Source organism: Chinchilla lanigera, unplaced genomic scaffold (assembly GCF_000276665.1).
Source record: "Chinchilla lanigera isolate Chin_1 unplaced genomic scaffold, ChiLan1.0 scaffold00142, whole genome shotgun sequence".
NCBI lineage: Eukaryota > Metazoa > Chordata > Mammalia > Rodentia > Chinchillidae > Chinchilla > Chinchilla lanigera.
In genome coordinates, this window is record NW_004955543.1 from 1503017 (window position 1) to 1530503 (window position 27487).

The window sequence follows — 27487 nt, forward strand, 5'->3', positions numbered from 1 at the left end:
TGTTTGTAACTCTGTATTGTCTGTATTGTGCTTGTGATATGTTGTAAAATGTTGTATGTCTGTTAATGTTTCCCTCCTTTTATCTTTAAAATAAAAAAAAAACAGTGCCATAATTATAAGATAGATATAAAAATGGTATCCAATTGTTGACCCCTCCTTGCTGTTTCCAGCTATACTGGTAATATATATATAAAAGCTCAACAAAAATCTTTAAATTCTCTAGCAGAAATCATCTAAAAATGTCAGATTCCATTAAAGGGGGGGGTCTACGAGTCAGTGGGTTGCAATTGCTTTCCAGCCCCTTAGGAACAGTTTCTAGACTTGGCTCTTTTCTCAACCTGCCTTTCCATTTTAGTGCTCACGCTTTGACTATACATGCTCTAATTTCTCTAAAAATTTGTTTTAAAGCACAATTACAAAAACAGAAAAGGGGAATATGGTAACCTCCACATGGACAATTGGATCTTGCTATCTTTACCTTAAACTTTTTAAACCCAGTTGCAGAAAATAAATACCCTTCATGAGAACTCCACTGGCAACAGGACAAATTTGATGAGCATGCCTAGGGCTAATGTCTTATAGACAGACATCCAAACAGGAAAGTGGGATAGTCCAATGCATTTAGTAACATGGAGTCAAGGGTATGCTTGTGTGTTAACAGACAGTGAAACACCATTATGGCTGGTATTTCAGAATGTGTGACCTTGGAGAGAGGAACAGCCGAGGCCCGTGGTGAGTCCTGTTATTATCCGGCCCTCCAGTGAGAGCATTCTCAAAGATAAGTTGGGAGGAGAGCCCAGCAGTGCAAGTCCTGAGGTCCCTGCAGGCTACAAAGCCCATAACATGGGGACGATTAATGAAGACAATGCAGGAGGCTCACATAATGGTGATGCGGTAGGACCTCCCATGAACTCCTGTAAATGTTTGTTGCTATGATGTCCCTCATAGCGTGCACACTATTTCAAATGCTGCAATTACAAAAACAAAAAGGAAGAAAATTTGGGGACCACAGATTATAAATGGAGGGTAGGGGCTTGAGGCCTTAATGGAGACTTTACTGGTTAGTCCTGTGATGCTATGACACTCCAGGAAAAAATTATATCAATTTAAGATCACTGCCACCTTTTGATTCATTTGAACTGTTCCTCATCAACATAAGATCCTCATCAGCTTAAGGTCGCTGCTTCCTTCTAAGTTATCTGATATTCCCTTTGATTATTGTGTGCACACAATAAAAAAGTAGCTAGCTCAGAAAGTCATTGTCTTTGCCCATCCTGAAGCATTGATCTCCCAGCCCCCCTTTATTAATTACTAAATTTGTTTCTGTTTTTGATTCATCCCTTGCTATAACCCTCATACAGGCAGTTGGGGATCTTGGTCAGGGCCCTGATACACTGTGGGTTATCTCTTCACTCTGTTGGTGACTTCTTTTCCTGTGTAATAGCTTTTCAATATGATGAGATCCCAGTTGTTCATTCTTTGTGATAGTTCCTGTGTCATTGGGGTTTTGTTCATAAAGTCTTTGGCTACACCAGTGTCTTCAAGAGTTCTACCAATTCTGTCATCCAGCAGATTTAGTGTTTCTGTTGAGATTTAGATTTTTGATCATTTTGATTTTTGTTTAGTGCATGGTGAAAGATATGGGCCTAGTTTTAATCTTTGCCATGTAGGAAACCAGTTTTCCCTGCATCATTTATTAAAGAGGCTATCTTTCTTCCAGTGAATGTGTTTGGGCCCTTTGTCAAAAATAAGGTAACTAAGAGTATCTGGAGTTGTTTCTGCATCTTCTAATAGGTTCCATTGATCCTCAAGTCTGTTTTTGTCAGGACCATGCTGTTTTCATCATAGTAGCTTTATAGTATAATTTTAAGTCAAGAATTGTGATGCCTCCTGCCTTGACTTTGTTTCTCAGAATTGTTCTTGCTATTGGAGGTCCCTTCTGGTTCCAAAAGAATTTTAGTATTGTCTCTAATCCTGTGAGATGTGTCATTGGATTTTGGTCAGGATTACATTAAACCTGGATAGCAATTTTGTTCTAACCATTTTCATTATATTGGTTCTTACTACTGAAGTTTAAGGGATATTGTTGCATTTTCTGATATCCTCTTTGATCTCCTTTTCCAGAGTACTGCAGCTTTCAATGCAAAGATTATTTACTTCCTTTATTCGATTGATTCCTAAGTATTTCATTTTTTTGGATGCTACTATGAAAATTGTTGTTTCCCTAATTTCTCTCCCAGTGAGTTTGTTGTTTGTATATAGGAATGCTATTGATTTTTGGGTGTTGACATTATATCCAGCTGTGCTACTAAATTTGCTTATTAAATCTAGAAGTCTTTTGATGAAGTTTTTGGGTCTTCTATGTAGAGTATCATGTCATCTGCAAATATTGATAATTTAACTTCTTCCTTTCCTATCCTTGTTCCTTTTGTATTTTCTTGTCTAATTGCTCTGACTGATGTTTCCAGAACTATATTGCATCAGAGTGGTGACAGTGGACATCCTCATCTTGTTCCTGATTCTAAAGTGAGTTAAGGGGGCACCTTATAAGCTCACAGGCTGCAAAGCTAGTTGGGCATAGCACTGGCTTAGGTGCATAGAAGGGCAGAAACACTAAAAGCTGCTGGAGTGAATGTAACTCTGAGGAAGACAACACACCACTAACTGACCCTACCCAGTGGGAAAGGTGGGATAGGTCTCAGCATTCACATTGCAAAGAAGTGGATGTGGAAATACAGTAGGCCCTGGCTGTGACTCGCTGTTCCTCTCCATATATGTTGGATTCCAATACCATAGTCCCTGAAAAAAACTACTCACACAAACACCTCAACACGGAAGAACATTTTGGACTCATTTCTTTTTCAAAGTTTTTTGAGTATTTTGTTTGTTTTCTTTTTTTGCTCTTTGTTTTTTAAAACTTATTTTCTCTTCTTTTAGTTTTTGGTTATATTACCTAGTTCTATTTATTTTATTTTATTCTTTAATTGGATTTTTAAATCTTACTTTTCTGTCTTCATTTTCATATTCTTTTTCAGGTTTTACTTCTTGCATCTTTTACTCTCTCCAACCTCTCTACCTTTATTGTTGTTATTATTATTATTATACTATTACACTTCATTAATGTTTAGCTGTTTAACTTATACTATTATTGATAATTTCTTATTTATTGCTGATGGTGATATAGTTGTTGCTTTTAGTAGATATTTACTGTTTGTCAATATTTAGTTTGTCTGTGTATCTCCCTTATAATGGCAGATCTCTTTTCTATTGTTAAAAGTGGTATAATTATAGCTGTTTTTGTGGTACTGGGGATTTAACACAAAGACTTCACACTGAGGTATATTATGAACCCTTTCACAATTATTTTCATTTTGAGATAGGGGTGTCTGGCTGAGTAACAAAGTTGCCCAGGCTGGGCTTGAACTTGTGATTCTTCTACCTCAACCTCCCAGAGTGCTGGAATTACAGGCATGTGACACCATGCTCAGCTGTAGTTCTAACTTTTATTGGTTCTTATGGCATGTCAATTTCTGATTTTTCTTTGACCTTATTATTATTTCTATGTTTTTCTCTTTTTGACAGTGGCATAACTGTTGCTTTTAATTGGTTTTTTATTTTAAAGAGAATAAAAGAAGAACAATAGCAAGATGTCAACAAAATAGACAAAAACAAAATAAAGTAAAAACAAGAATGATACAGGGTTTCAGAACAAAATGATAGGAATTAACAGTGGCTGTTTTATTACATATTTTTATCTTCAACGAAGTTGGTCAGATTACTAAATGTAAGAATGCAAGATTGATCAAACCATTAAAGAGAATAAAAAATAAAAACAAAAAATTATAAATGATACAGAGTTTCACCAAACAAGGTGATAGGAATTCAACAATTGTTGTTATATTGCATATTGTTTTCTTCAAATTAGTTGTTCTTAATTGGTTTTTAATGTATGCCAATATCTGACTTGTCTTTGTGTTATCAATACTACTTCAGTTCATTTTTTCCTCTCTAAGTGGTGCTAGAGACCATGCTTCCAGAAAGTTGGACACAGAAAAGACCCTTAAATATTATGTTGAGTAGGTTGAAAACATAACCAACTCCAAGGACAGATCACAAGGAGACAAATCTAACTAAAGAGATCTCCACAGTAGTGGCAGAGTTTATCTATCCCAAACTAATCTTCAACCTGCAGCACAAAAACAATAGAAATAAGAGAAAGTAAGGCAACAAGAAGCCTCCAAAACCCCTTAACTCCCTCAAAATTAATCATATAGTTACTGAAATAGAGGAAATTACAGGCAAAGAACTTGAAAGTTGAATAGTCAAAATATTTGAGCAGACCCACAGAAGAAACAAAACAAATTCATAATATATTTAACAGGCTTACAGGAGATTGAAATAAACAAAAGATTTAATTAATAAACATTCCTCCACCCTGCCTGGAGCTCTGCTCCTTAACAAGAGCTTGAGGAAAAGAGCCATGTGCCCAAAACAATTGAAAAGTTTATTCTACTATTCTTTATTTGATTGTATTAATTTTTCATTTTTATTGCACTTTTAATTTTTTATTACTTCCTCTGTTTTTTACTCTTTGCTGTTCTCCTTGTATACATCTCCCCCCATACTTTTATCCCATTATTTTACCCTATTTTATTTTAGAAGAATGTCTGTGTATCTGTACTATGCCTAGTTTTCTTTTTCTTTTTTCCCCCTCCCAATATAGTTTATAAAGGGTAAGGAAATTCTCCCCAGTACATTTATATCCCTCCTACTTTTACCCATATCTCTTCACCTGACTTCTTACTCCTGTGCTTTATTCATTCTCAGTTTTACTTTTTTCATGTTGTACACAGTTTTCCCAGTTATCCTTTTTTATTTTTTTGTTGTTTTTGTTTTTTGGTTTTTCTCCAGTACCGGGAACCGAACTCACGACCTTGCGCTTGCCAGGCAGGCGCTTTTGCCGCTGAGCTAAATCCCTAGCCCCAGTTATCCTTTTTTAAATATATAATGATATACCCTTAACATCAATAGAACCCTTTGCCCCCCTCCTATTTCTTCCTTCCCATATCACAAAGCAGAGGACATAAACATTTTTTCTTTTTTCCTATTTCTCTTCTCTTCCCCCTTCTACCACTCCCTGATCCTGCAACCCCCTGGGCTTTAGATAACTGGTTCAATCAAATTACTATTGAATGTTGTTTTTCACCAGTAAGGGAGAGACAGCCATTGCATTTGGTGCACATTAACAGTGGGTCAAGATGTGGATTATTGTAATGCTTACATTAGAGCTGTGGATTTCTTCTCTAGGCTAAAGAGAGACACAAGACAGGGTATTATGGTATGTTATTACTGAAGTAGCCCTGATAGATTTCATTGCAAAGATTAGCCTGTTACTGCTATAGTTGAATTGATTCTATAGGAATAATTCTGAATCAGTGGACAATTGAGTATCGGTGAATGTCTCTGCTGAAAGCACCATCACAACCAGGGAGAAGGACAGCAAAAGTTCTTAACTCAAGAACTCAGACTGAATTAGACTCTTCAAGAATGTCTGCAACCTGGCAAAAAGAGGTCCTGAGTCTGAGGTAACTTCAGTATTGCAGTAGAAGGGTCCAAGGTATTATTGGGGTGTGAGCACTCAGACTCTGGAAGAGAAGCTACTTGGGAATCACATGTACAAAGTCTCATTGGAACATATAGCTCTGTGTTCCCACTGGACATCTTACTGGTTTAAGTTTTTGTATGTTTCTTCATTTGTTTATTAAAGTGAGGTTGTGTTATGTTGTCTCACAATTTCATGTGTTTATTAGGTTGTTATTCTTGTATATTTGTCCATTGGTTCTGACTTAACAGGTGTTTAGGTTCTCCCTCACCCTTCAGCTCTTTATCGAGTTTCCCCTCCTCAGACCCATATTGCTTTATTCTTTTCCAAAACACATAAACTTCTCCTCCCAGTTTCTTAAATTCAACTTACTTAGTTCTCTCACAGTCACTCCTGTTCTCATTAATATAATTCCCAACCCTCTCCATCCTAAGCTTTTGGCTTCTCTATATCTTACCTATCATACTATCCTCCCCATAAGCAAGTTCTGATAACCACATAACTTTCCTTAACCACAAAGTGAATCACTTTCTCCCATATCTCCCCCTTGCCCCAACAAAAATATCCTCTGAAAGCCCTCATACTATACCTTCAACTCATTTAAAAGTACTGCAATAAAATCAGAACCCGTATCAAACTTTTCTTCTCATCTATCACTTCTACTCCACAAGGTACTTGAAACATGAGCCAGAGCAATTAGGCAAGACAAAGATATAAAACAGATACACATAGGAAAGGACATATAGGAAGGGAAGAATTCAAATTATTATTTGTAGATGACATGATACTCTACATAGGAGATTGAAAGTACTCCACCAAAAAACTCTTAGAAGTAATAAACACCCTCAGCAAAGTAGCAGGATACAAGATCAACACACACAAATCATTAGCATTTGTGTACACAAATAATGAACAGGATGAGAAGAAAATTCTGAAAACAACAGCATTTACAGTAGGTTCATGAAAAATGAAATAGCTAGGAATTACCCTAACCAAGGAAGTGACGGAGACCAAAGACGACATCAAGAAATGGAAAGATGTCCCTGCCCCTGGATAGGCAGAAACAATATTTTCAAAATGGCCATACTTCTAAAACTGTTATACAGATTCAAAGCAGTCTCAATCAAAATACCAACAGCATACTTTAAAAATCTAGAGAGAACATTCCTAAAACTCATATGGAACCAGAAGAGACCCAGAATAGCAAAAGTAATTCTGGGCAATAACAGCAAAGCTGGCAGAATATCTGACTTCAAGCTATACTGCAAAGCAGTGGTAAAAATGACATGGTACTGGGACAAAAGCTGACACATGGATCAATAGAGCAGAATCAAGGATATGGAAACTTCACCAGACACATATAACTATCTGATTGCTGACAAAAGGTCCAAAAGCACATGTTGGAGGAAAGATAGTGTATTCACAAGTGGTATTGGGAAAATTGGCTATCTGTTTCCAGAGGATTGAAACTAGACACTTCTCCCTCACCAGTACTAAATTAAAATAAAAATGGATAAAAAATCTAAACATTAAAACATAAACATTAAACTTTTGGGAAGATAAAATAGGTTAAATACTTGAAGACATAGGTGTAGGAAAGGATTTTCTAAACAGAACCTCAGTCACACAAGAGATAACAGCAAGAATCAACAAATGGCACTATACCAACTAAAAAGGTTCGGTACAGCAAAAGAATCAACTAGCAGAGTGAAGAAACAACCTACAGAATGGGGAAAAATTTGCCAGCTACTCTTTAGTCAAAGGACTGATATCTAGAATATACAAAGAACTCGAAATAATTAAACTAACTGAAGTGAAAGACCCAGTCAGGAAATGGGCAAGAGAAATTAACATTTCACAGAGAAAGAAATACACATGGTCAATAGATACACGAAAAAATGTTCAACATCTCTGGCCATTAGAGAAATGCAAATTAAAACAACTCTAAGATTCCATCAAATACTGGAGAGACTGGCAATTATTAGGAAATCAAACAATAATAAATGCTAGTGTGACCGTAGTGAAAAAAAAAACACTCCTTCATTCTTGGTGGGAATGTAAATTAGTAAACCATTATTCAAACCAGAATGGAGATGTCTCAAAAATTTAAATTAGAAGTTATACACAACCCAGCTAACCCCTTAAGTATTTTCCCCAAAAAGCTTAAGTCATCACACTACAGCAATACATGTATACCAATGTTTGCAGCAGCACAATTCGTAATAACTACATCCTGGAAGCAGCATGTATATCCTACATACAGGCTGTATCAGAAGACGGATTGAATAAACAAAATGTGGTATGTATATATAATGGAATACTACTCAGCTATAAAGAATGACAAATTTGTGACATTTGTAGAAAAATGGATGCACCTAAAAATACAATCTTGAGTGAAATAAACCAGATACACAATCTTAAAGGGCATATAATATCTTTCATCTGAGTAAGGCATAGTGCAAATAAAGACAATGATATAGGATGGATAGAAGAGAACAAGGGAATGGATCTTTTATAATAGTGAAGGGTCTAAGGGAACAAAGACAAAAGGTGAGGAGGAGGGGAAAGAGAAATAAAAATAAAGATATGCCATGTACATGAACTTATCAACCCCAATTAATGTAAACCTATGTACCATAACTTGAACTAAGACAAATATCAACAAGTGTGAAAAAGGGAGTAAGGGAACCAGTGAGGGAGGAGGGGGAGAAGGGGAATGGGTTTAGAAAAAAAATCAAGCTGCAATATGTACATGTAATCACTCTCAAAATGATTGTATCTCACATATAGTAGTTACCCTACAAACATTTTGAATGCATGGATAAGTAAATGGCTGAATGAATTATATCTCCAGTGACTAGCATAGTCTTAATAAATAGTTGCTGTCTGCCATGTCCCTAATTCTTAATGATCTCATCTTTATCAAGCCCATGGAAATACAAAAGCTTCTTTCTGGGCATTGCCTATTATTTCACTTGGAGATAGAACAGGATATCAGAAAATGGAAAGATATCTATTGCTCATGGATCGGAAGAACTCACATAGTGAAAATGGCCATACTCCCCAAATTGTTATACAGATTTAATGCAATCCTGGGGCTGGGGATTTAGCTCAGCGGCGCAGCGCCTGCCTGGCAAGTGCAAGGTAGTGAGTTCGATTCCTGGTACTGGAAAAATAACCAGAAAAATAAAAATAAAATAAAATAAAAAAAGATTTAATGCAATCCTGATCAAAATACCATTAATATACCTCTCAGAACTAAAGAAAAAATTCCTAAAGTTCATCTGGAAGCAGAACAGACTTAGAATAACAAGAGACAATCCTGGGCAACAAAGGCAAAGCAGGAGGAATCACAATCCCTGACTTGAAATTATACTACAAAGCTACTGTGATAAAAATCAGCATGGTACTGGCAAAAAAAAAAGACCAAAACAAAACAAAAAACAGACCTGAGGACCAGTGGAACAGATTAGAAGATGCAGACACAACTACAACCATACTCAGCCACTTATCTTTGACAAAGGGGCCAAACATGTGCATTGGAAGAAAGACAGCCTCTTTAATAAATGGTACTGGAAAAAATGGCTCTCTATATGCTGAAGACTAAAACTAGACCCATGTCTATCACCGTGCACTAAACTAAAGTCAAAATGGATCAAAGATCTAAATATTAAAACAGAAACACTAAATATGCTGGAAGAGATAATAGGTAGAAATCTTGAAGACACAGAGGTAGGCAGAGACTTTATGAACAAAACCCAAACTGCATGGGAAACACTTCAAAGAATCAACAACTGGGATCTTATCTTATTATAAAGCTTTTGCACATCAAAAGAAATCACCAACAGAGTGAAAAGACAACCCACAGAGTGGGAAAAATTTTATCTAACTGCCCCTCAAGGGACTTATAAAGAATTGCAAAACCACAGACCCCCCAAATTCAAAGACCCAGTCCAAAAATGGGCACCCGAGATGTACACACACTTCTCAGATGAAGAAATAAAAAATAGCAAATAAATATATATAAAAAATGTTCAGCATCATTGGTCATTTGAAAGATGCAAATTAAAACAACACTGAGATTCCATCTCACCCCATTAAGAATGGCTATTATCAAAAAATCAACTAACAACAAATGCTGGAGGTGCTGTGGGGAAAAGGAATGTTGGAATGTAGACTGGTACAACCACTTTGGAAAACCAGTGTGGAGATTTCTCTTAAAACTAGGATTAGAGGTCCCATTCCACCCAGCTATTCCCCTTTGGGTATTTTCCCAAAAGAATTAAAAACATCATGCCACTGCGATATATGTGCACCTGTGTTTATAGCAGCATAATTTGTAATAGGTAAATCTTGGAAACAACTCAAATGTCCATCATCCAAGGAATGGATAAAAAAAATGTGCTATTTTTATACAGTGGAGTACTACGCAAGTATAAGGAGAGATAAACGAGATATTTATAGAGAAATGGATGCAACTTGAGTCCATACTCATAAGTGAAATTAAATCAGGCTTGCATGTATAAACATCATGTTGTCTCCCTAGTGTAAGAAGCTGAAAGAGTAAATAAGACCCAAAATGTACAAGAGATATTGTGAAACAAGAAGAAACTGTTCAAAAGGAAAGAGAAACTGGAATTGGGGAAAGGATAAAAGAAGGAAGGGAAAAGAAAAAATATATATATATACATTTACACACAAGATAGTTAAGATAGTTGTACTACTAGTTGCTCTTAGTTTATTGAAAAGACAGCTTTATGTCTATGTTGTTTGTTCAATTTTTCATGCCTATATCTTGTAACATGAGCAACTAGTATGAAGATGACAATACACAGTGTACTAAGCATTGTTACTTTCCTACAATCTTGTTTTGAAATTTTACACTATTGTTTTTATTGTTTATTTTTCTTTTCTTTAAAATAAAAAAGATGTTGGAATTACAGCCAGGAAATAGTTACCTCAAATCTTGGTATGTCCATTTTAACCTGTCCTTTCAGCAATGGAATTTGTTTTGGAGTCTCACGGATCATCACACTCCATCTGAAATGAGGTTTAAGGCAAATATTTAGGGTTTTGCTTCATTACAAGTTGGAATAAATGCTTCACACATCAAGGAACAGGTAAAAAGTTTATGCATTGGGACCAGGTGGATTATAGGGGGTGCAAACACAATCTCTGGCTACCTGATCTCAGGGTATGCTGTGAGAAGAGACTTCACTTTGTGACTTCTCTAGGATTCCCATGGTTGTCAGAAAGCAGTGCTTCTCAACCAGAAATAATGTCAAGATCACTTGAGATACTTTTGTAAAATATACATACGAGGCCCTGCTCATGACTTATCTTTGCGGGGATTCAAGAATTAAATACTCAGTCATAGGAAGTCTTTTTCTTTTCCTTTGGGAGATAGAATGGCAGTACTCTCTCTTCTGTAGAGCAGGGATAATCTAAGTCAGCTGGGGCTGCACTTCCTCTTTGTTAAAAACTTCTTGACACTTTGATGACATCATAGAGTCCTTACCAAGAAAAGTATCTGCTTACATAGATAAGTTACGAGGCAATTTGGAAGAAGCTCACAGAACCCTTGACATTTACCCATGGGGCCCCTGCTCTAGGATCTTTTAGATTTGAAGAACTTTAGTGATATTTGAAAGTGACAAACTCTTCAAAGAGACCAGACCCTCAAACTGCTCTGCACTGAAACCAGAAAGGAAATGGGGCCCTGACTGAGATGATGTAACTGGCGGTAATTGGTATGGGACCGGAAGAGGCAAATGAATGTGGTCTTTTGACGGCTCACCACTCACCTGTCTAGAATTCTCGTGCTCGCCTGCTCCACTCTGTTGAGGATGTCCAGTGGTGATTTGTTTTTGTTCCAGGATGCACCCCAACCCAAGACACGGGCCAGATCATTGCCGGTTCCAAGTGGGATGATTGCCAGCTGACACTGTAAGAACAAAAAGAAGGCACCTCTTTCAGACAATCCTTCTACCAAGCTTTACCCATGAAAGAACCCAGAAGGTGCTCTTTAGGGGAAATTATGGTCTTAAAGCCAGTTGTTGTAAGGGACTTCAGATTCTAGGAAGTGTAAATAGGAGGATGTTTGAAGTGAAGTGAAATTTTCACTAAGGAGTTGGACTCCACTTTTAGCAATGCAAAGTTTACTTAGTGAAGTTGTCAGAATATGCCAAAAGGTATAGCCACGTTTATAAAAGAGAAATATAGCTACATATTTCTGTTTGGGGTGGGCCCAGTAGGTGTAGCACCTCAGAAGACAAAGCTACTGGAGTTAGAAGAGCAATGGTGGGCTGCAGATGGGAGACCGGTAGAAGAAAGATTTTGCTACTCGGAAGACTTGGGCAAGATCAGCAGCTTCAGGAGAAGAAGGAAACGAGGCTACACGCTGTTTACGGCCTCTTCAAGAAATTGCTTGCACTCTTCTCCTTTAGATCTTCACTTTTTTGGTTTTTATTTTATTTTATTTTGCTTTCTGAGACAAGGTTTCACTATGCAGTTCAGGATGACCTTGAACTCACTAGGTAACTGAAATTGGTAATAATCTCCTGCCAAACTCACAACAATCCTCCTGCCTCAGCCTCCTGAGTGCTGGGATCACAGGTGTGCAACACCACACCCAACCTAACTCTTCTTCACTCTGAAGCTTGGAAAGTGGGCACTAATTCTCTCAGTCAACAACGTCATTTCTCCTTCATACAGATAAATGACCAGAAAATGGTCTGGGTGAGCAGGCTTAGATTTGTCAGGTTAGCTATCAAAACCATGGGAAACATGTATTTCATAAACAGGGAGAGTGAAGACTTGGAACTTCGGGGCACAAACAGCTCCACACCCTTATTCCTTCTATCAAGGTCTAAACTGAGTCAGCCAGAGACTTACCCTTTCATGTAATCCAAAAGTATCAATCAGAGACAGGACCCAGCTCACGCTGCCATCTCCACCACAAACCAGAATACGAAAGCGAGCAAAGTTCTTGAACATGCGCAGCCTGGAAGGAAGAAAAGGTAACAATCGTTGCTTGAACAGCTGGGTTATACAACTCCTACAATACTTTAGGACCCAGTCACTCCTGATTTAGCACCCTGATAACAGGCTGCCTACCTTTTCTTTCTTAGTTTCTATCTCTATTGTACCTCGAACCACAGGCAATTTCCCACAGGTTATCCCAGGGATCAGGCCTTGTCTCAGCACACACTCTTTCATGCTCAACCTTACTCTAGAAGCCATAAAATACCCAAATGCACTTGCTTGGGCCCAGGAAGACAGCCCTGCATTGTTGTGGCCAGTGGCTCATCGGAACTGGTACCTAGTAGACAGATGGTCCCCAGATAAAGCAGATTTATAGTAGTGAAGGAATTTCCAGGAAAAAGAATGGCAGCTATAGTGATTTGCTTTTTCCCCTGAGGTCAGAGCCTGTGATTTTACCTCTTCCAACAAGAAAAGGTGAGGTAACTTTGAGAGCAGATCATAAGCTAAGGGACTTCTGGAAGAGGGCTAAAAGTCTTCCAACCAGCCAAACCAAATGCTCCGGAGGTATGTGTTTGAGTCCTGGCTTGAGGAATGGATGTTTCCTGCCCAGGCACAAGGACTGATTTCAGAAGCCATTCCTCGTTAGGACTATGTGGAGGGAGGAGTTGCTTCCCCGTGCCCAGTTATATCTCTCACAGTCTGCTTACCCTGCTTCAGGTCCGCCTTTCGAAAGGTCAAACACTTGAGATGGATTAAGGTACTGCTTGAATTTTCGGAGGAAGATGATCCCTTGATGATCACCGCTTTTGGAGTTGATGAAGATGAGCAAGGGGCATGAACAGGCAGTAGACCAGTCAAGATTCCAGAAGTCTGAAGATACTACTAATTGACCTGATATGCACACAGGAAGAAGAAGGAGAGAAAAAGAGAACAGGGTTATTGAGATGAAAGTGAAATATTAGCTAGCATCACATTTTGCATGAACTTTTTAACTATCAGACCCAGTCTTCTGAGATTGAGGGGCAGGAGGAAAGTCATCATATTACTCAAAGGGGCTTAAAATCTTTTGCTAGCTGCTTCTAGCCAAACAATACTTTCTGGGCAATTATCACATAACAAACATCATGCTCAAAACCAGTTATAGACTAGCTGTGACTTCAAGCTGAGGACAGACACACACACACACACACACACACACACACACACACACACACATGTTGGAATAGAAGGAATAAAGAAATTGGTGATACAAGCAAGTATTAGTAAAACTCAGTGGGAACATGACAAAGAGGACTGAGAGGCCAGGAAAAGACCAGCATCCCAATTAGTCTTCTCTCTGCCTGGGCTACTTCAGTTCTCACAGAGAGAAGACAGCAGGTCAGGGGAGTCAGGAAGAAAGGGAGGGAAAAGCTGTCAATACTGCAGTGTGGGGTGAAGCAAAGAGCTTTAATCATTTCTTTAATATTTTAGCAGAGCAATCCGTGCTAGCATAGTTTCCAGGAGGAAACAAGACTATAGGGAAGTTTTCAGAACGAGAGAGGTTTTTAATAATCCCCAACACTGATGTTATCCGTGAAGAAGTGGGTTATAACAGCCTAAATAGCCATAACCTTGCCAGCTTAGGCTGAGTCTTAAAGCCTGCTGGCAGGAAGACAAGCCATGGCAAAGGTCCCTGAGGAGAGAGGTGCTAGACAAATAGCAAACCTCCACACCTCTGAGCTCATGGCTTGCCAGGGATGCTTCAGCAAAAGTAAAAGCATAGGACAAAAGAAATGTGGCTCATTCCTGTTTGGGATGGATGGTTTAAAATGTTCCATAGGTTGTAACCTAGGCGAAAGGAAGCCTGACTATTTTAGCCTTCCTTAGAAAAATCTAAGGAAGGTTTCCTCTATGTGCCAATTCCCACTTACTGGCCAGGGGAGCTTAAAGTAATATAGCTTGGAAGTAATTACTTCCCTGATCAAAGTACTACCTGTAAAAAATACCCCCCCAAAACACAGTACTACTTGTATCACCATTTTTTAGCAAAAGGTAATATATTGATACAAAGATAGTTCCAACATACTCATTTATTCATTCAACAAATATGTATTGAGGGCATTCTCTGTGCCTGTCAGGTATGTATGTACATACGTGTGTGTTACTGGGCATTGAACCCAGGGAATGCTGACTGACTATATCCTCAGCCCTTTTTATTTTGAGGCAGAATCTTCCTAAGTTTCCCAGGCTATCCTTAAAGTTATGATCCTCTTGCCTCAGCCTCCTGAATAGTTGGGATTATAGGCATGCACCATCATGCCTAGCTGTGCCTGTCCTTATTTATGTTCTGAGAATACGGTGGTAGATAAAACAGAAACAATCTTCACTTCTGTGAAACTCATGTTTTAGTAAAGGAAGATGAACCACAATAAATACATATAAAATAATGTGTGTAAAGAACAATAAAGCCAGGAAATGGGATGGAGATTGTTATTTAGACAAGTCTTCAAGGATCCCTCTCTGGGAAGATGACACGCAAGATGAGATTTATGAAGTGAGGGAGTGACCAGTGAAGATCTCTGGGGGAGAAAGGCTTTTTGGACAAGGAGTGCTAGAACCTTGAGAAAGGAGATTGGGGTGTTTGAGGATCCCGGTCTCTTCACTAGCATAGCTTTTGTAGAGTGAATGATGGGGAGAGTGGCAGAAGATGAGGTCAGATAAATTGACATCAAGCTGAGAATCATTAGGATCAGGCTATAAGATGTATAAGGTAGTATTTTTTTTTTATGTTCCTTCTCCTCACTCAACCAAAAGAATGCAAAGCGAGTTAGAGGGCTGTAGGAATTTTTTTTCTAAATAGTATGTGTGCGTTAAAAAAATCATTGCACCATGTGAAAATATTAACCAGGCAAGAATTAAATTATGAAATAGGAAAAAGTGACTTATGCTAATATTATTTCTAAGTTAAATAGCCATGAGAGTGTAGCCCAAATACTTTTAAAATTCATTTGGCAGCTTGGAGCATGGGCTGCCTTCTGTGGTATGCTTCTACGAGAAGATGCAGCTGTGTCCTACAGCTGGTTGCCCTCCAGGTTTATTTACTAACTCAGAGCAAACATCTTAACTTCTCTGTGGGTTCATCTCTCCATATGTATAGTAGTAGCATGTTGCAACGATTAATAAAATAACCCAGTGTAGGGATGGAAACTGCTCATAAAGAGAAAATTCCGTAATTAAGGTAACTTGAACTCCAGTGTCCAAGCTCATTTTGTCACAGATGATAGATACAGAAGCAGTGCCATGAGGAAGCCAGTTTCAGGAGAATATAGGAAGCCAGTTTCAGGAAAATATAGTGGAAATGGCCCCAGGGACAGGGTTAGGGTTAGGGTTAGGGTTAGGGCTCAATATATGTTGAGCCCTATTTGCCATCTCCCCCAGAGGCAATAAACGTTTAAATATGCAAAAGGGCACACTGGTCAAGAGAATCTTGGGAACATGTGGCAAATATAAGTATCAGCTAGAATACAGTAATGTTTCTTGGGTTCATAGCAAGGTAACCAAGCCTGCCCACAGGGCTGCCTTTGAGAAGGCTGATGTTAATACTAAGCCAGGGTCCTGTACTATCTCACAGTTTTATTCCATTCGGATGGAACCGTGGAAGGCTGGCTTGTGAACGCTGAAGTACCCAAAGCTGGAGGAAGAGCTACTAGTTGCCAGAATCAACATTAGAAAATTACCTAGACAGTGTGGGTCAAAGTCAACAGATGAAATGTAAAGGGAGTAAGTGGAAAGCTTGGTCTTTAGACTCAAGTACATAAATTGCACTAGAACAAGATAGTAAGCAGTTGCTTTGGCAGCATTCAGTGTGAAAAGAGCTTAGGGGATTAGTTGAGTTTAAGCTCCAGATGAGTAAACAGCCCGAAAGAAGCTTCCAAAAACCTCATGCTTCTTTGAGCTGCATTGATACAACCATAGTGCCCTAAACCAGGAAATTAATAGACACCATTCAAATTAATTCTATTCACTCTATAGAAGAATGCTAAATTGGCATAAGGTTGGCTTACTAGTCACCTTTGTATATTTTAAAAATCCTCTTTAACAAATATTAGCTCATTTAAAACTGCCATCACCAATTGGCGGAAAGATATGAAAAGTGGGGCACAGAGAGGCTAAGAAAGTTGTCTGGAGTTACATAGTAAATGATGAGCATACCTCATCAAATGCAAATTCTAATAATGCAAACTCTTGGACCCCACATAAGTCTACTGAATCAAAAGGCCTAAGGTAGAGCCCAGAAACCTGTGTGTTTTCAAGCTTTCCAGATCACTTTTATTTGATGTTCCAGAGGATTGAGCCCAGCGCCTCACATATGCTAGGCAAGCACTCGGCTTCTAAGCTATATCTATGGCTCAGCCTTGCAGATTTATCTGCTGCATGCTCACGGTTGACAACCACCACGCTACACTATTTTGCTTCTGTGTTACAATAAAACGTACAGAAACCGTGTGAGTAGCTCATTCCATACACTAAGGTTTATCTGTATCTGCTTCAGAGTTAGCAAAAGAACTGGAAGAGAAAGTGCAAGTGCGTGTGTGTATGAATACACAGATATGCATATGCTATGTCTGATTCTAAAACTGCTGCAGTGGCTACAGGAATCCTTGCTCCCTTCTGTTCTCTAAGGAAACCATCTACTCTTCTTCTTTTCCCTTTCTTTGTTTCCAGTCAATGCTGACTCTTTCTTGGCAATGAGGTGAGTGGCGCCAGTGTGGGGGTAATTGTTAAGTGAATGAATTGTCAGTTTACTGATCACTCTTGGACCGGTGGGCTCTCCTCTTGTCAGAAGTGGCTAAATGAGTTTATTTGAAAATATAAATTAAAACATTTTGTAAAAGATTTGAGCTCTCATTCAGTAAGTGAAATATAGAGTGAAACTAACCATATGCAAATTGAAATTAAAGAGCAGTATCTCTCTTCCTGGCTTAGTGAAATGGTAGCATGTCTGTAATACATATATTAGATTTCTCAATTTCTTAGTGGTAGTAAAAATAGGTCAGGTCTTTTTAGACCTGATATTTGATTTTAATGTTGACAGCTCCCTCTATTTAATAATAAGTTATGGGAGAAGCATGTGAACAACTTGATGGCAGAAAGAAGAGTTTGATTTTTGAAGAAGCAGAGATGTAAGGAAGGAGAGGTGAATGCAAAAATTATCCCCAAGGGAGTGTAGTTTTCATTAGGCTAAAAGATTAGGAATTTAGTTACCCAAGAAGACCAGGAATTTAGTTTTGTGTTCCTTTCAGGCTATACTTCTAGCTACTTGGTCCTTTTACATATTATAATTTATCTTCACAACTAAAAGTGTCATTGCCTTTTATAGATAGGGGAAGGAGAGCTCATAGAATGTGCCTTACCCAATGTCACCTAGGTAGGAAGTTGCTAAAACTCATGGTTGTGAAGCTTTTGTTTTTTTTCCCCTTATACCATACTGCCTATGTATTTCATCTATACTTTAAAAACAAACACAGAAACTAAACAAACACTCTTCTTCTTTCCCTGTGCTTTCTCTGTTGTAACATTGCTAGACCTCTTGATACAATACAGTTTATTTTTGCTGCATTGACTTCACTACTACCTTCTTTCTGCTCCACTTCCTACAAATGGTTAACATTTCTAACACTTTGCATCTTCAAGGGTCTCTACCATTCCTCTGGCACGTAGCACATACAACATTAAATTTTTAATTGTTGTATTATATCAAGATTGTGGATTCATAACAATCTTTTGCTCCAATAAAGCCTATATCTTAGATCTCTCTGCAGCCTTTAAGCCGTTTGTAAGCAGAGCTCTCAATTAATCACGATTGGTCAGGAGTTGAGAAAGCATCACTGAAGCAGATGAGGGCAATGATCACATTAGTTTAAGATTTGGGAACAATTTTGGTATTAGTTTCCAGTAACATAACCCTGGCCTTTTGGCCATCTAGACACACACAAACTCATTCTATGCATTGTTTATTGTTTGGAAATCATTAAAATGCTGAAATCAATTTTGATCAGCTGGAATAAACTATGACAGAGGCTACAGAGAACATGCCCACATACATATACACCAGGAAGATCAACATTCATCAACCCAAACTTCTAAAGAAAATCATAAGCTGTCTATGTACACAACCCTCCCACCAAATATTTGACTGGTTGAGGAGAATCATTTCAGCCCTTTCTCCAACCTTTGTACTTTCCCTCTCTTCAACTCTAGTGTAATTATGAAGTTAAGTTTGAACTACTCACCATCACCTTTCGGGTCACTTAGAGCAGTAGGAGGCACGACCGAAGAACGGTGGCTTCCAAAGACACATTCCTTGGAAAACCGTCTTCGACAGTCGTTGTGCACCTGAAACGACAAGAACAGAAGAGAAAGAAAAAGATGGGAGGGGGAGAGAATAGTACTGATCAGTCTTGAGTTTCAATTCTAAGAATTAGATCTTAATATTCAAGTATCTCTTTCTGAGATGTGCTGCCAAATACATACCCCTAACTCACCCGGCTACTCTGATTCCACCCTGAACCTGCCCTGTTCCTGAGTGTGTAGAGCCCTGGTCCTGTAAGGTGGCTTTCAGTAAATACCCTTCTAAGGGCACTGAAAAGTCACCAGTTCTAAGACACGACCTGAGTCGCTTGCAGAACAGGAGTCTTACTTGTAGCATAAGAGTACTAATCCTGAGAATCTGCCGATACACTTCAATCCTTATAACAACTAGGTGTGGTAGGAAAGACATTATTGGGGCTATTTTAGATAAAAGCATAGGAAAGCTCATACAGTTAAACGGTCTTGCCTAAGGTCAAATAGCTGGGAAGTGGCAAAGCTAACTTCCCCATAAGTGGCCATTATTTCCAGATTGTTGACATTTTCAAGCACCACTTTCTGGGCAATTGTGCGGTTTCTAGGGGATGTGACTTTGGCCTTGTTATTCAAAAGCAATTATAACAGAGACAGAGGACAGAGTGTTCAATGAAGTTCATACTTCAGTTTCTTCTTGTCTTAGAAAACTCAGTTTAACAGAAGCATCTAAAAGGCTAGAAAGATTAGGTCCAGTCCCTGACCAGCATCTCTCAGCCTTAGTGTTATTGATATTTTGGGCCAAATAATTCTTTGTTATGGAGCACTTTCTTATGTCCTACGCAGTACAGAAGGCTTAGCAGAATCCCAGGACTCTACTTACTAGATGCCAGTGCCATACTCCCTCCAGAGAGGTAACAAAAAATTGTCTACAGACATTGCCAAATGTCTCCAAAGTTGGGGGGGATTATTTCCAGTTGAAGACCAGATTTAGAGGCTTGGTAGTGTTGCAGTTAGGGGCATGATCTTTGCAGAGTTATGTGTGAATCAAGACCCTCTCTTTTGCTGGCTGCATAACCTTGGGTGAATTTCTTCACCTTTCTGAACCTCGCATTCCTTATCTGTAAAATGGGGACAGTGAGACCTTGTTTAAGGTTGTTGTAAGGATTAAGTGGGATTATATACATTCATTCAATCCATAGTGAAAATAGATAATTTGTTAATATTCTTAACAGCTTTTAATTTATAAAGGTTAAAAGTTCCTAGAAAACTGTGAATGAGGAAGTGAGGTTTTTTAAGGAAGGATTCAGAATTTATTTTTAAATTGCCTATACTTTCACTAGAGAGTTTAGCTCTTTCCATTTACTAGCAGGCCCTACCACTTAAGAACCATCAAATATGAGCATCTTAAATCTTTCTCCCTGAAGGCTCTATAGCAAGATATGGAAGGGCAGGATACTAAGATCTAGACTACCGAATCTGTATAATACATTTTAGGGTAAGGATCACTGATATTTGTCTCTATCTATCTATCTGCATAGTCAAACTCCACCCTTCTGCTCCAGAAGTCAAGTTCTTTAAATAGCAAGGAGATGGGAAGAGTCTTACCGTAGAATTACACCACAGACAGCGGAAATCTTGAAGTCTTTGATAACTGCCACAGCTCTCACGACATACTGCGCAGTGAGAGTTTACGGGCACGTTGCCTTCTACCCATTGATGGGGCATTGTTTGCTAAAGGAGAAAAAAGAGACAAAAGGTAGAAGTTAGTGGTATAAAGAAGGAAGGACCAGCTGGAATAACTGTACTATCCCATGGAGGACCCCAGGCAAAAGCCCCCAGTTCTTTCTGATCTTGCTCTCCTCACTCTAATGTAGTGGCCAATGTCGGGTATAAATGTGTGCATTTTGGGGGGGAGCGTTTCAGTATTTGAGATCGGTTGGACTGCGAGCCTGGAGAAGAGAACTACTTTGCTTATCTGGTGACAGGAGAAAGTCTTCTTGTTCCTGTGTGATACGTCTGAAGGGGACACGGGAGGGCATGACCGTAGAAGGCCATAGCTGGAACTTACTATTTCATCCGCAGGCAGGAGGAGGTCGTCAGTGATGGACAAGGTATTCCATTTGCAGTCTTTGCTTGCCCTCAGAGCACATAGTCTGTGAGATTTCACTTTACACACTGTGAGAAGAAAAAGAAAGATGAGCGTGAATCTGGGGACAATGAAGAGTCTGATTCTCTTCCCTACACTGCTCTGAAAGTTAAATCTCAGATGTATTTTAACTGGAGGCCACACTCATTAGTGAAATAAATCAGACTCATGTGTAAACATCGTATTGTCTCCCTGGTGTGAGAAACTGAAAGAGTAGATAAGGTCTAAAATGTAGGGGGCTGGGGATTTAGCTCAGTGGCAAAAGCGCCTGCCTGGCAAGCGCAAGGTCGTGAGTTCGGTTTCCGGTACCAGAGAAAAACCAAAAAAAAAAAAAAAAAAAAAGGTCTAAAATGTACAAGAGATATTGTGAAATGGGAAGAAATTGTTAAAAAAGAAAAAGGAACTAGAATAGGGGAAAGGGAAAAGGAAGGTAAGGAAAAGAGAGAAAAATGTAACCTAGTTATACTATTAGTGTCTCTTAGTTCATAGAAAAAGGAAGGTTTGTGCTTATATCAGTTGGAGAATGTTTTATGTCCATAGCTTGTACTCTGCACAACTACTTTAAAGATAATAATATGCAATGTATTAACGATTGTTATTCTTCTATCATCTTGTTATGAAATTTTGTTACCTTTTATCCATTAAAAAAACTCAAATGCATTCTAAATAGTTTGGATCCATCTCCAAAAACCTATTTCTGATATGAGCCAGTTTCTTTTGATTCTTAGCAGCTAAATTTTTTGTTATCTAACTTGAGTGGAAATCAATAGTAAGAATGATATGATTTCTGTCTTCTGAACCCTTGTAACATCTTACCTTCCTAACCCTCTACTTTCCTTCATGCTAGTTCCCCTCTTTTCTTTCTGCTGGGTGGGCTTCACCTCCCACCAGAGTCAGTGACCTAGAATGTCAGTGATACTAAAGCCATATGAGCTCCTTCAGTCCTATCTCCACCCACTAAGCCCCTTTATAAAGGAATCAGAAAGGTACCTTCACAGATTATGGCGTCTCTAGATAAGGCAGGAATTGTCTCTCGACAAATATTGCAGTGCTGAGTATGGAGACTGTGGCTGGAATACCAATAATGCATTCCAACAAGGAAGGGGTTGTTTTCTGCTGCTGGTATCTGAAATAAATCAAAGAGAAGAGACAATGGAGGGTTAATCATAGAGATGGCTTAAGGAAAGCTGGAAAATCTGGTGCTAAGGCTAAAATAGCCTGCTACATAGGCATCAGAGCATGTCAAGGGGACGACTGAAAGTTATAACCAATACCTATTTTTTGTTTAGTTTTATTTTCCTAGTGGTTTTAGAAAGGGAAAAGGAATGGAGGTGCAGGTCCTAAAATAGGAGTTGAAGACAGCAGCAAGGATTATTTCATTGCTTGTGGGGTTACTACATTGGTTTAATCCAAGCAACGTGTGTTCTGTTAGCCTTGACCTTGGCCCTCCTTAAGAAGAAAACAAAAGGACATGGTGAGTTGGAATTTCAGTGATATACAAATGCTCTGGCCAGGGAAGAAGGGGAGGAGGCAAGGCTCTGACTCTAGGCTAAGTGATACTTTTCAGGTTTTAGCTACTTTCCAGAGATACAGACTCCCTTTCCTGGCGCTGTTGCTGCCAGATGAGGGGAGCGTCACCCCATCTGGGCAACAATTAAAGTAACAATTTAACTCTTTATTTCAGAAGCTTCCTGTTCAAGTATTCTTTTCTGAATACCATGCTCTGACTACCTATAGCAATATCTGGGTTATCAACTTAGTTCATTCAATATTTCATTAACCAAATATTTACTTAAAAGCTACTATATGCTGGGCACTTTTAAGGACACTTGGGTTATAATGATGAACAAGACAAAGTGGCATTTTGATGCATTTGACATTACTGTTAACCTGCCTACGAATGCTGTATTAGTATATCACAGCCTGACTCTCATAACTGTGGGGAAGGTGCTGGATTTACTAATAACTGTTTCAGAGCTGAAAGGACCAAGGAGGGGTGAGCGCTCCAAGACAGTTCTGGGTACAACTTCCAGGGCTTTTATATTTTTTTTCTGTAATTCCTGTGAATATCTGATTTTCTCCTTCTCTGCCTTCCACTAGAATTTCAGACACAGGCGTATCTTGACATTATAATGGGTTGAGTGTGCAAATACATGACAAGACTAAAAAGAATTATATATTCTCCCTGATGCCAGCTGATAGTGGTCCATTAGAGGGAGAGCTATTGAGGGATCTGGCACCTTAAGTATTCAACCTTGATGAATTTACAAGAATTAATCATCCAAGACACACTGTGGCCCCATTCTTAATTGTTGCATACTGGTCATGTGCTAGGCTACTGTTGAATGGACCTGGAAGATTCTGGAAGGAAAAGCCATTCTGATGAGCTAATAATTCATCAAGTAATGGTTTGAAATTTCTTTGTCATTGCAGTTCTTGTATATTGAGACCCTGGAAAGCTCAAGGAAGATCACAGTGGGAGGAAGAGAGTCCCAAGAAAGTGATGTAGTGTTGGTTTTGCACCCTGAGTTCCCAGCACCTCCTCCAAGCCACTAGATTGAAACTCTGTGAACATCTTTCTTCCTTCCAATGTCCATTCCCTCCCCAATAATTACTGGGATCCTACTGTATGTTATGTAACATGCTAAGCACTGGAGCTGCAAAGATGGGTAAGTCATAGCTGTTGCCCTCAAGAAACTTATTCCACTAGAGGAGACAAATTTTAAAACAGATCTCTCCAGCACAGAGTGACTAGTGAACTCTCCAAAAATGTACAAGGTTCTATAGGACCAAGTGGTAGAAGTGCAGGATTCTGCCTGGGTAGCATTAAATTTTATGGTTCAAGTGGCTACAGAATATAAAGGATCATATTTAATGGACATTACTTAGGTTCAGCAGTCGAGATGGAATTTATCATCCTTATGCACATTTCATTATATGAGGAAACTTTGATGTATCCAACCCTGGATGAGTATGTACAGTGAATCGAATTGTGTGCCCCATAGAATATATTCAAGTCCTAGAATGTGAGTTTATTTGGAAATCAGTTCTTTACAGAAGTAATCTGGTTAAGATGAGGTCATGCTGGATTAGAGTAGGCCCTAATCCGATGATTGGTATCATTATAAGAAGGAAAAATGGACACAGGAACTTATGGAAAGAACTCCTTGTGTGAGAAGAGTGCACAGACACAAGGGAGAAGAGCATGTGACAGTAAGGGTAAAGACTGGGCTTATGCATCTGCAAGAAAAAGAATGCCAGGGTTTGCCTATAATCACCGGAGGGCAGGAAAAGCCCTCCCCTAGGGCCTTTAGAGAGATTATGACCCTTCTAAAAACACTGAATTCAGATATCTACACTCCAGAAATTTGAGAGAACTAGTTGTTATTTTCTAAACCACTCAATTTGTGGTTGTTTATTAGGGCAGCCCTAGGAAACTAATACAGATATCTAAAAATATGGGAGTGGTTTTGTAATTGCGTAATGGGTAATAGCTGTAAGAATTTTGAGGCACATAACATAAAAGGCCTCAACTGTCTTGAAAGGAATGTCCCTAGAAACGTGAATAATAAAGGTGCTTCTGGTGAGGTCTCAGATAGAAATGAGAAACATCAGAGGAGACTGGCAGAAAAGCCTTTTCACACAGTGATAAACAACTGTCTGAATTTCATGCTACTGATTGATGGGTTGAAAGTATAATGTGTAAGTTAAAATCTCTGATATTTAGCTGAGATTTCCAGGCAAAGTATGGAAGTACAGCTTCCTTTCTGCTGTTTACAATAAAGTTCAAGAAAAGGAGATACACCGAGGAAGGAACTTGTTAGTATATCCAGGCTTCCATAACAAAATTCTAGAGACTGGATGGCTTAAAGAAGCGAAATCTGTTTCCTCACAGTTTAGAGCTGTTATATCCAAGAGCAAAGCGGCAACAAATTTAGTTCCTGGTGAAGGCTCTCTTGCTGGCTTATAGGTGACGACTTTTTCACTGTATACTTACAAGGGATTTTTCGATTAATGCATGTTGACAAAGAGAAAGATCTTTTTTCCTCCTCAGAGGACACCAGTCCTACTGGATTAAGACCCCACCTTTATGATATCCTATTTAACCTTAATTACTCCCTAAAAGTCTATCTCCAAATGCAGTCGCAGTGGAGACTAAGGATTCAGCACATGAATTTGGGGGTGAAAGTAGGGTATAATTTGGTCCACAACAAAACTATTAACTGGGAAATCACCAGAACTTAAATATTTAGAAAATTATCAGTTTATCCATATTTCAAAACCCAAAAAAATGTGCTCTGGGAGAGAATATAAAAAAGTGTGGCTGGACAAACTTTCTCAAGAGAGTTCAAGTGCGGACCCATCACTGTCATCATGGACTGAAAACGACAGGCACAGAACGGAATGAAGGAAGCTTGTCAGACTTCTGAGATTCTACATCATGAAACAGCCTAATAAAGCTTTCAGCTGTGAAGCTGTATTAGGCATCAGGAAAATGGAAGAATGACTTTCAAGTGTGGTGCCAAGGCCAGGAGGACTGAGGAGAGAGGGTAAAAGGCCAGAAGTGCTGCTACTGCCACTGCAGGAGTGTGGGCCTAACCCAGGGCCTTTTTTATTTATTTATGTATTTTTTGGTTTCAGAGGTTAAATTTGCCTCATGGGTTCCAAAAGTTGGGGCCACTTCCTTGGTCACGCAGGTGGGCTAAGAGGGTGGGGCCAGGTAACATCAAACTGCAGATTATTATTCTCATGCCAGGAAACCTAATGCAATTTACCTTTATGCATTGCCAATTTGCTTTAGATCAGTAATTTTTTTATTCTTTCCATTTTATCTATTTCAGAATGGAATGTCTATCCTATGCCACTCTGAACATTTTATTTTAGAAGCAGAAAACCCATTTGAGAGATTTTACATGAGATTGAGAACAAATCTGTCTGAGAAAGGACCATACCTAGAGTCTCACTCATACCTGATTTAGGTTATTCACAAGATGAGAGTTTGGACTTAAGCATTAATGCTAGAATGGATTGCCTGTTAGGGATATTAGGATGAAATGAATATATTTTCACCTAGGAAAGCCATAAATTTGGGGATGCCATAGAATGGACTGGTGTATATTGAACTGTGTCTCCCTATAAGGTATGTATAACCTCTGGTATCTGTGAGTCTGACCTTACTTGGAAATAACATCTTTGAAGATATAATCAATTTAAGATGAGGTGATAGTGTATTGGAGGGGGCCCTAATCCAATTACTGGAGCCCTAAAAGAAAAGAGAAATTGAGTGCAGACACGGACAGTGAAGAGAACACCTTTTGATGATGCAGAGAAAGTAGACACAGGGGAGAGCACCGTGTGACGATGAAGAGGGAGATCAGTGTTGTGCCTGGAATCTGAAGAGTGCCGAAGATTGTCAGCAGCCACCAGAAGCTAAAAAGAGGCAAAAGGATCCTTCCCTAAGGGCTTCAGAGAAATTATGGGTCTTCTGACACCTTCATTGCTCACTTACGACCTCCAGAACTGTGAGAGAATAAATGCCTGTTCTGGAAGTCACAAAGTTTGGGGAAATTTGTTAAAGCAGCCCCCAGGAAACTAAAACAGTATGTCATTATAAACTTCTCCATTTGTCTGTAATGATTTTTAAAAATCAATTTTGAGGACAGATTCTAAACTGCAATGTGTACACAAAGCAATTTGTAAATGCTAGAGCTTTCAGCACGTGTTCATGGGGTGCTTCTGTTTGATTCTGATCATCTCTGACATACTTAGGGGAATACATTCATACAGAGTCCACAAATTGGATGTTTTTGTCCCTCCCCCAATTCAGTGAGATCCTAACCCTCAGTAAAATGGTATTAGGAGGTGAGGGCCTCTGGGGAGTGTTTAGGTCATGAGAGTTAAGACTTGATGAATGATAGTGCCTTTTTAAAGAGACCCTAGAGTCTTCTCTCACTCTCCTCTTGCCATGTGAGGATACAAGAAGGTGGATGTCTATGAGCTAGGAAGTCTTCACCAAACACTGAATCTGCTGGTGCCTTGATTTGGGACTTCCCAGCTCTCAGAAGTGTGAGAAATAAATGCTGTGTAGACCACCTAGTCTGTGGTGTTTTTAATTTTTTTAAATTTTATTAGCACATGTTTGTAGTGCATATTGATTACATTCATTGTGGGGAGTCGGTTCATGTACATAACACATCTCATTTCCTTTTTTCCTCTTCCCCTCCACTGCCCCAGCATCAGATTAATTTATTTATCTTATAAATCCTTATAAATTTAATCATCATATATGCAGATTAACTGCCAGACTAACAGGTCAAAAATATTTTTAAAAAGACAATTACACTAAATTGAGGTATACATTTAGATACATTGTCCATGTGGGATTACAATACATTTCTCTCTCTCTTTTTTTTTTTTTTTTTTTTTTTTTT

At 38.8% G+C, this 27487-nt stretch overlaps 1 protein-coding gene across 1 annotated transcript in view; it reads right to left on the reverse strand.

Moving 5' to 3' along the window:
- The window catches only part of Dgkk (diacylglycerol kinase, kappa), a 132774-nt gene that overhangs the window by 34689 nt on the left and 70598 nt on the right, over positions 1–27487 (reverse strand). Inside the window, exons 5-12 of the mRNA XM_005411355.1 lie at positions 22047–22182; positions 20979–21085; positions 20516–20641; positions 18859–18961; positions 13294–13477; positions 12497–12605; positions 11407–11546; positions 10561–10642 (exon numbers count right to left, since the gene is read on the reverse strand). Of these exons, the coding sequence (XP_005411412.1) occupies positions 10561–10642; positions 11407–11546; positions 12497–12605; positions 13294–13477; positions 18859–18961; positions 20516–20641; positions 20979–21085; positions 22047–22182 (987 nt within the window). The remainder of the gene's footprint in view (positions 1–10560; positions 10643–11406; positions 11547–12496; positions 12606–13293; positions 13478–18858; positions 18962–20515; positions 20642–20978; positions 21086–22046; positions 22183–27487) is intronic.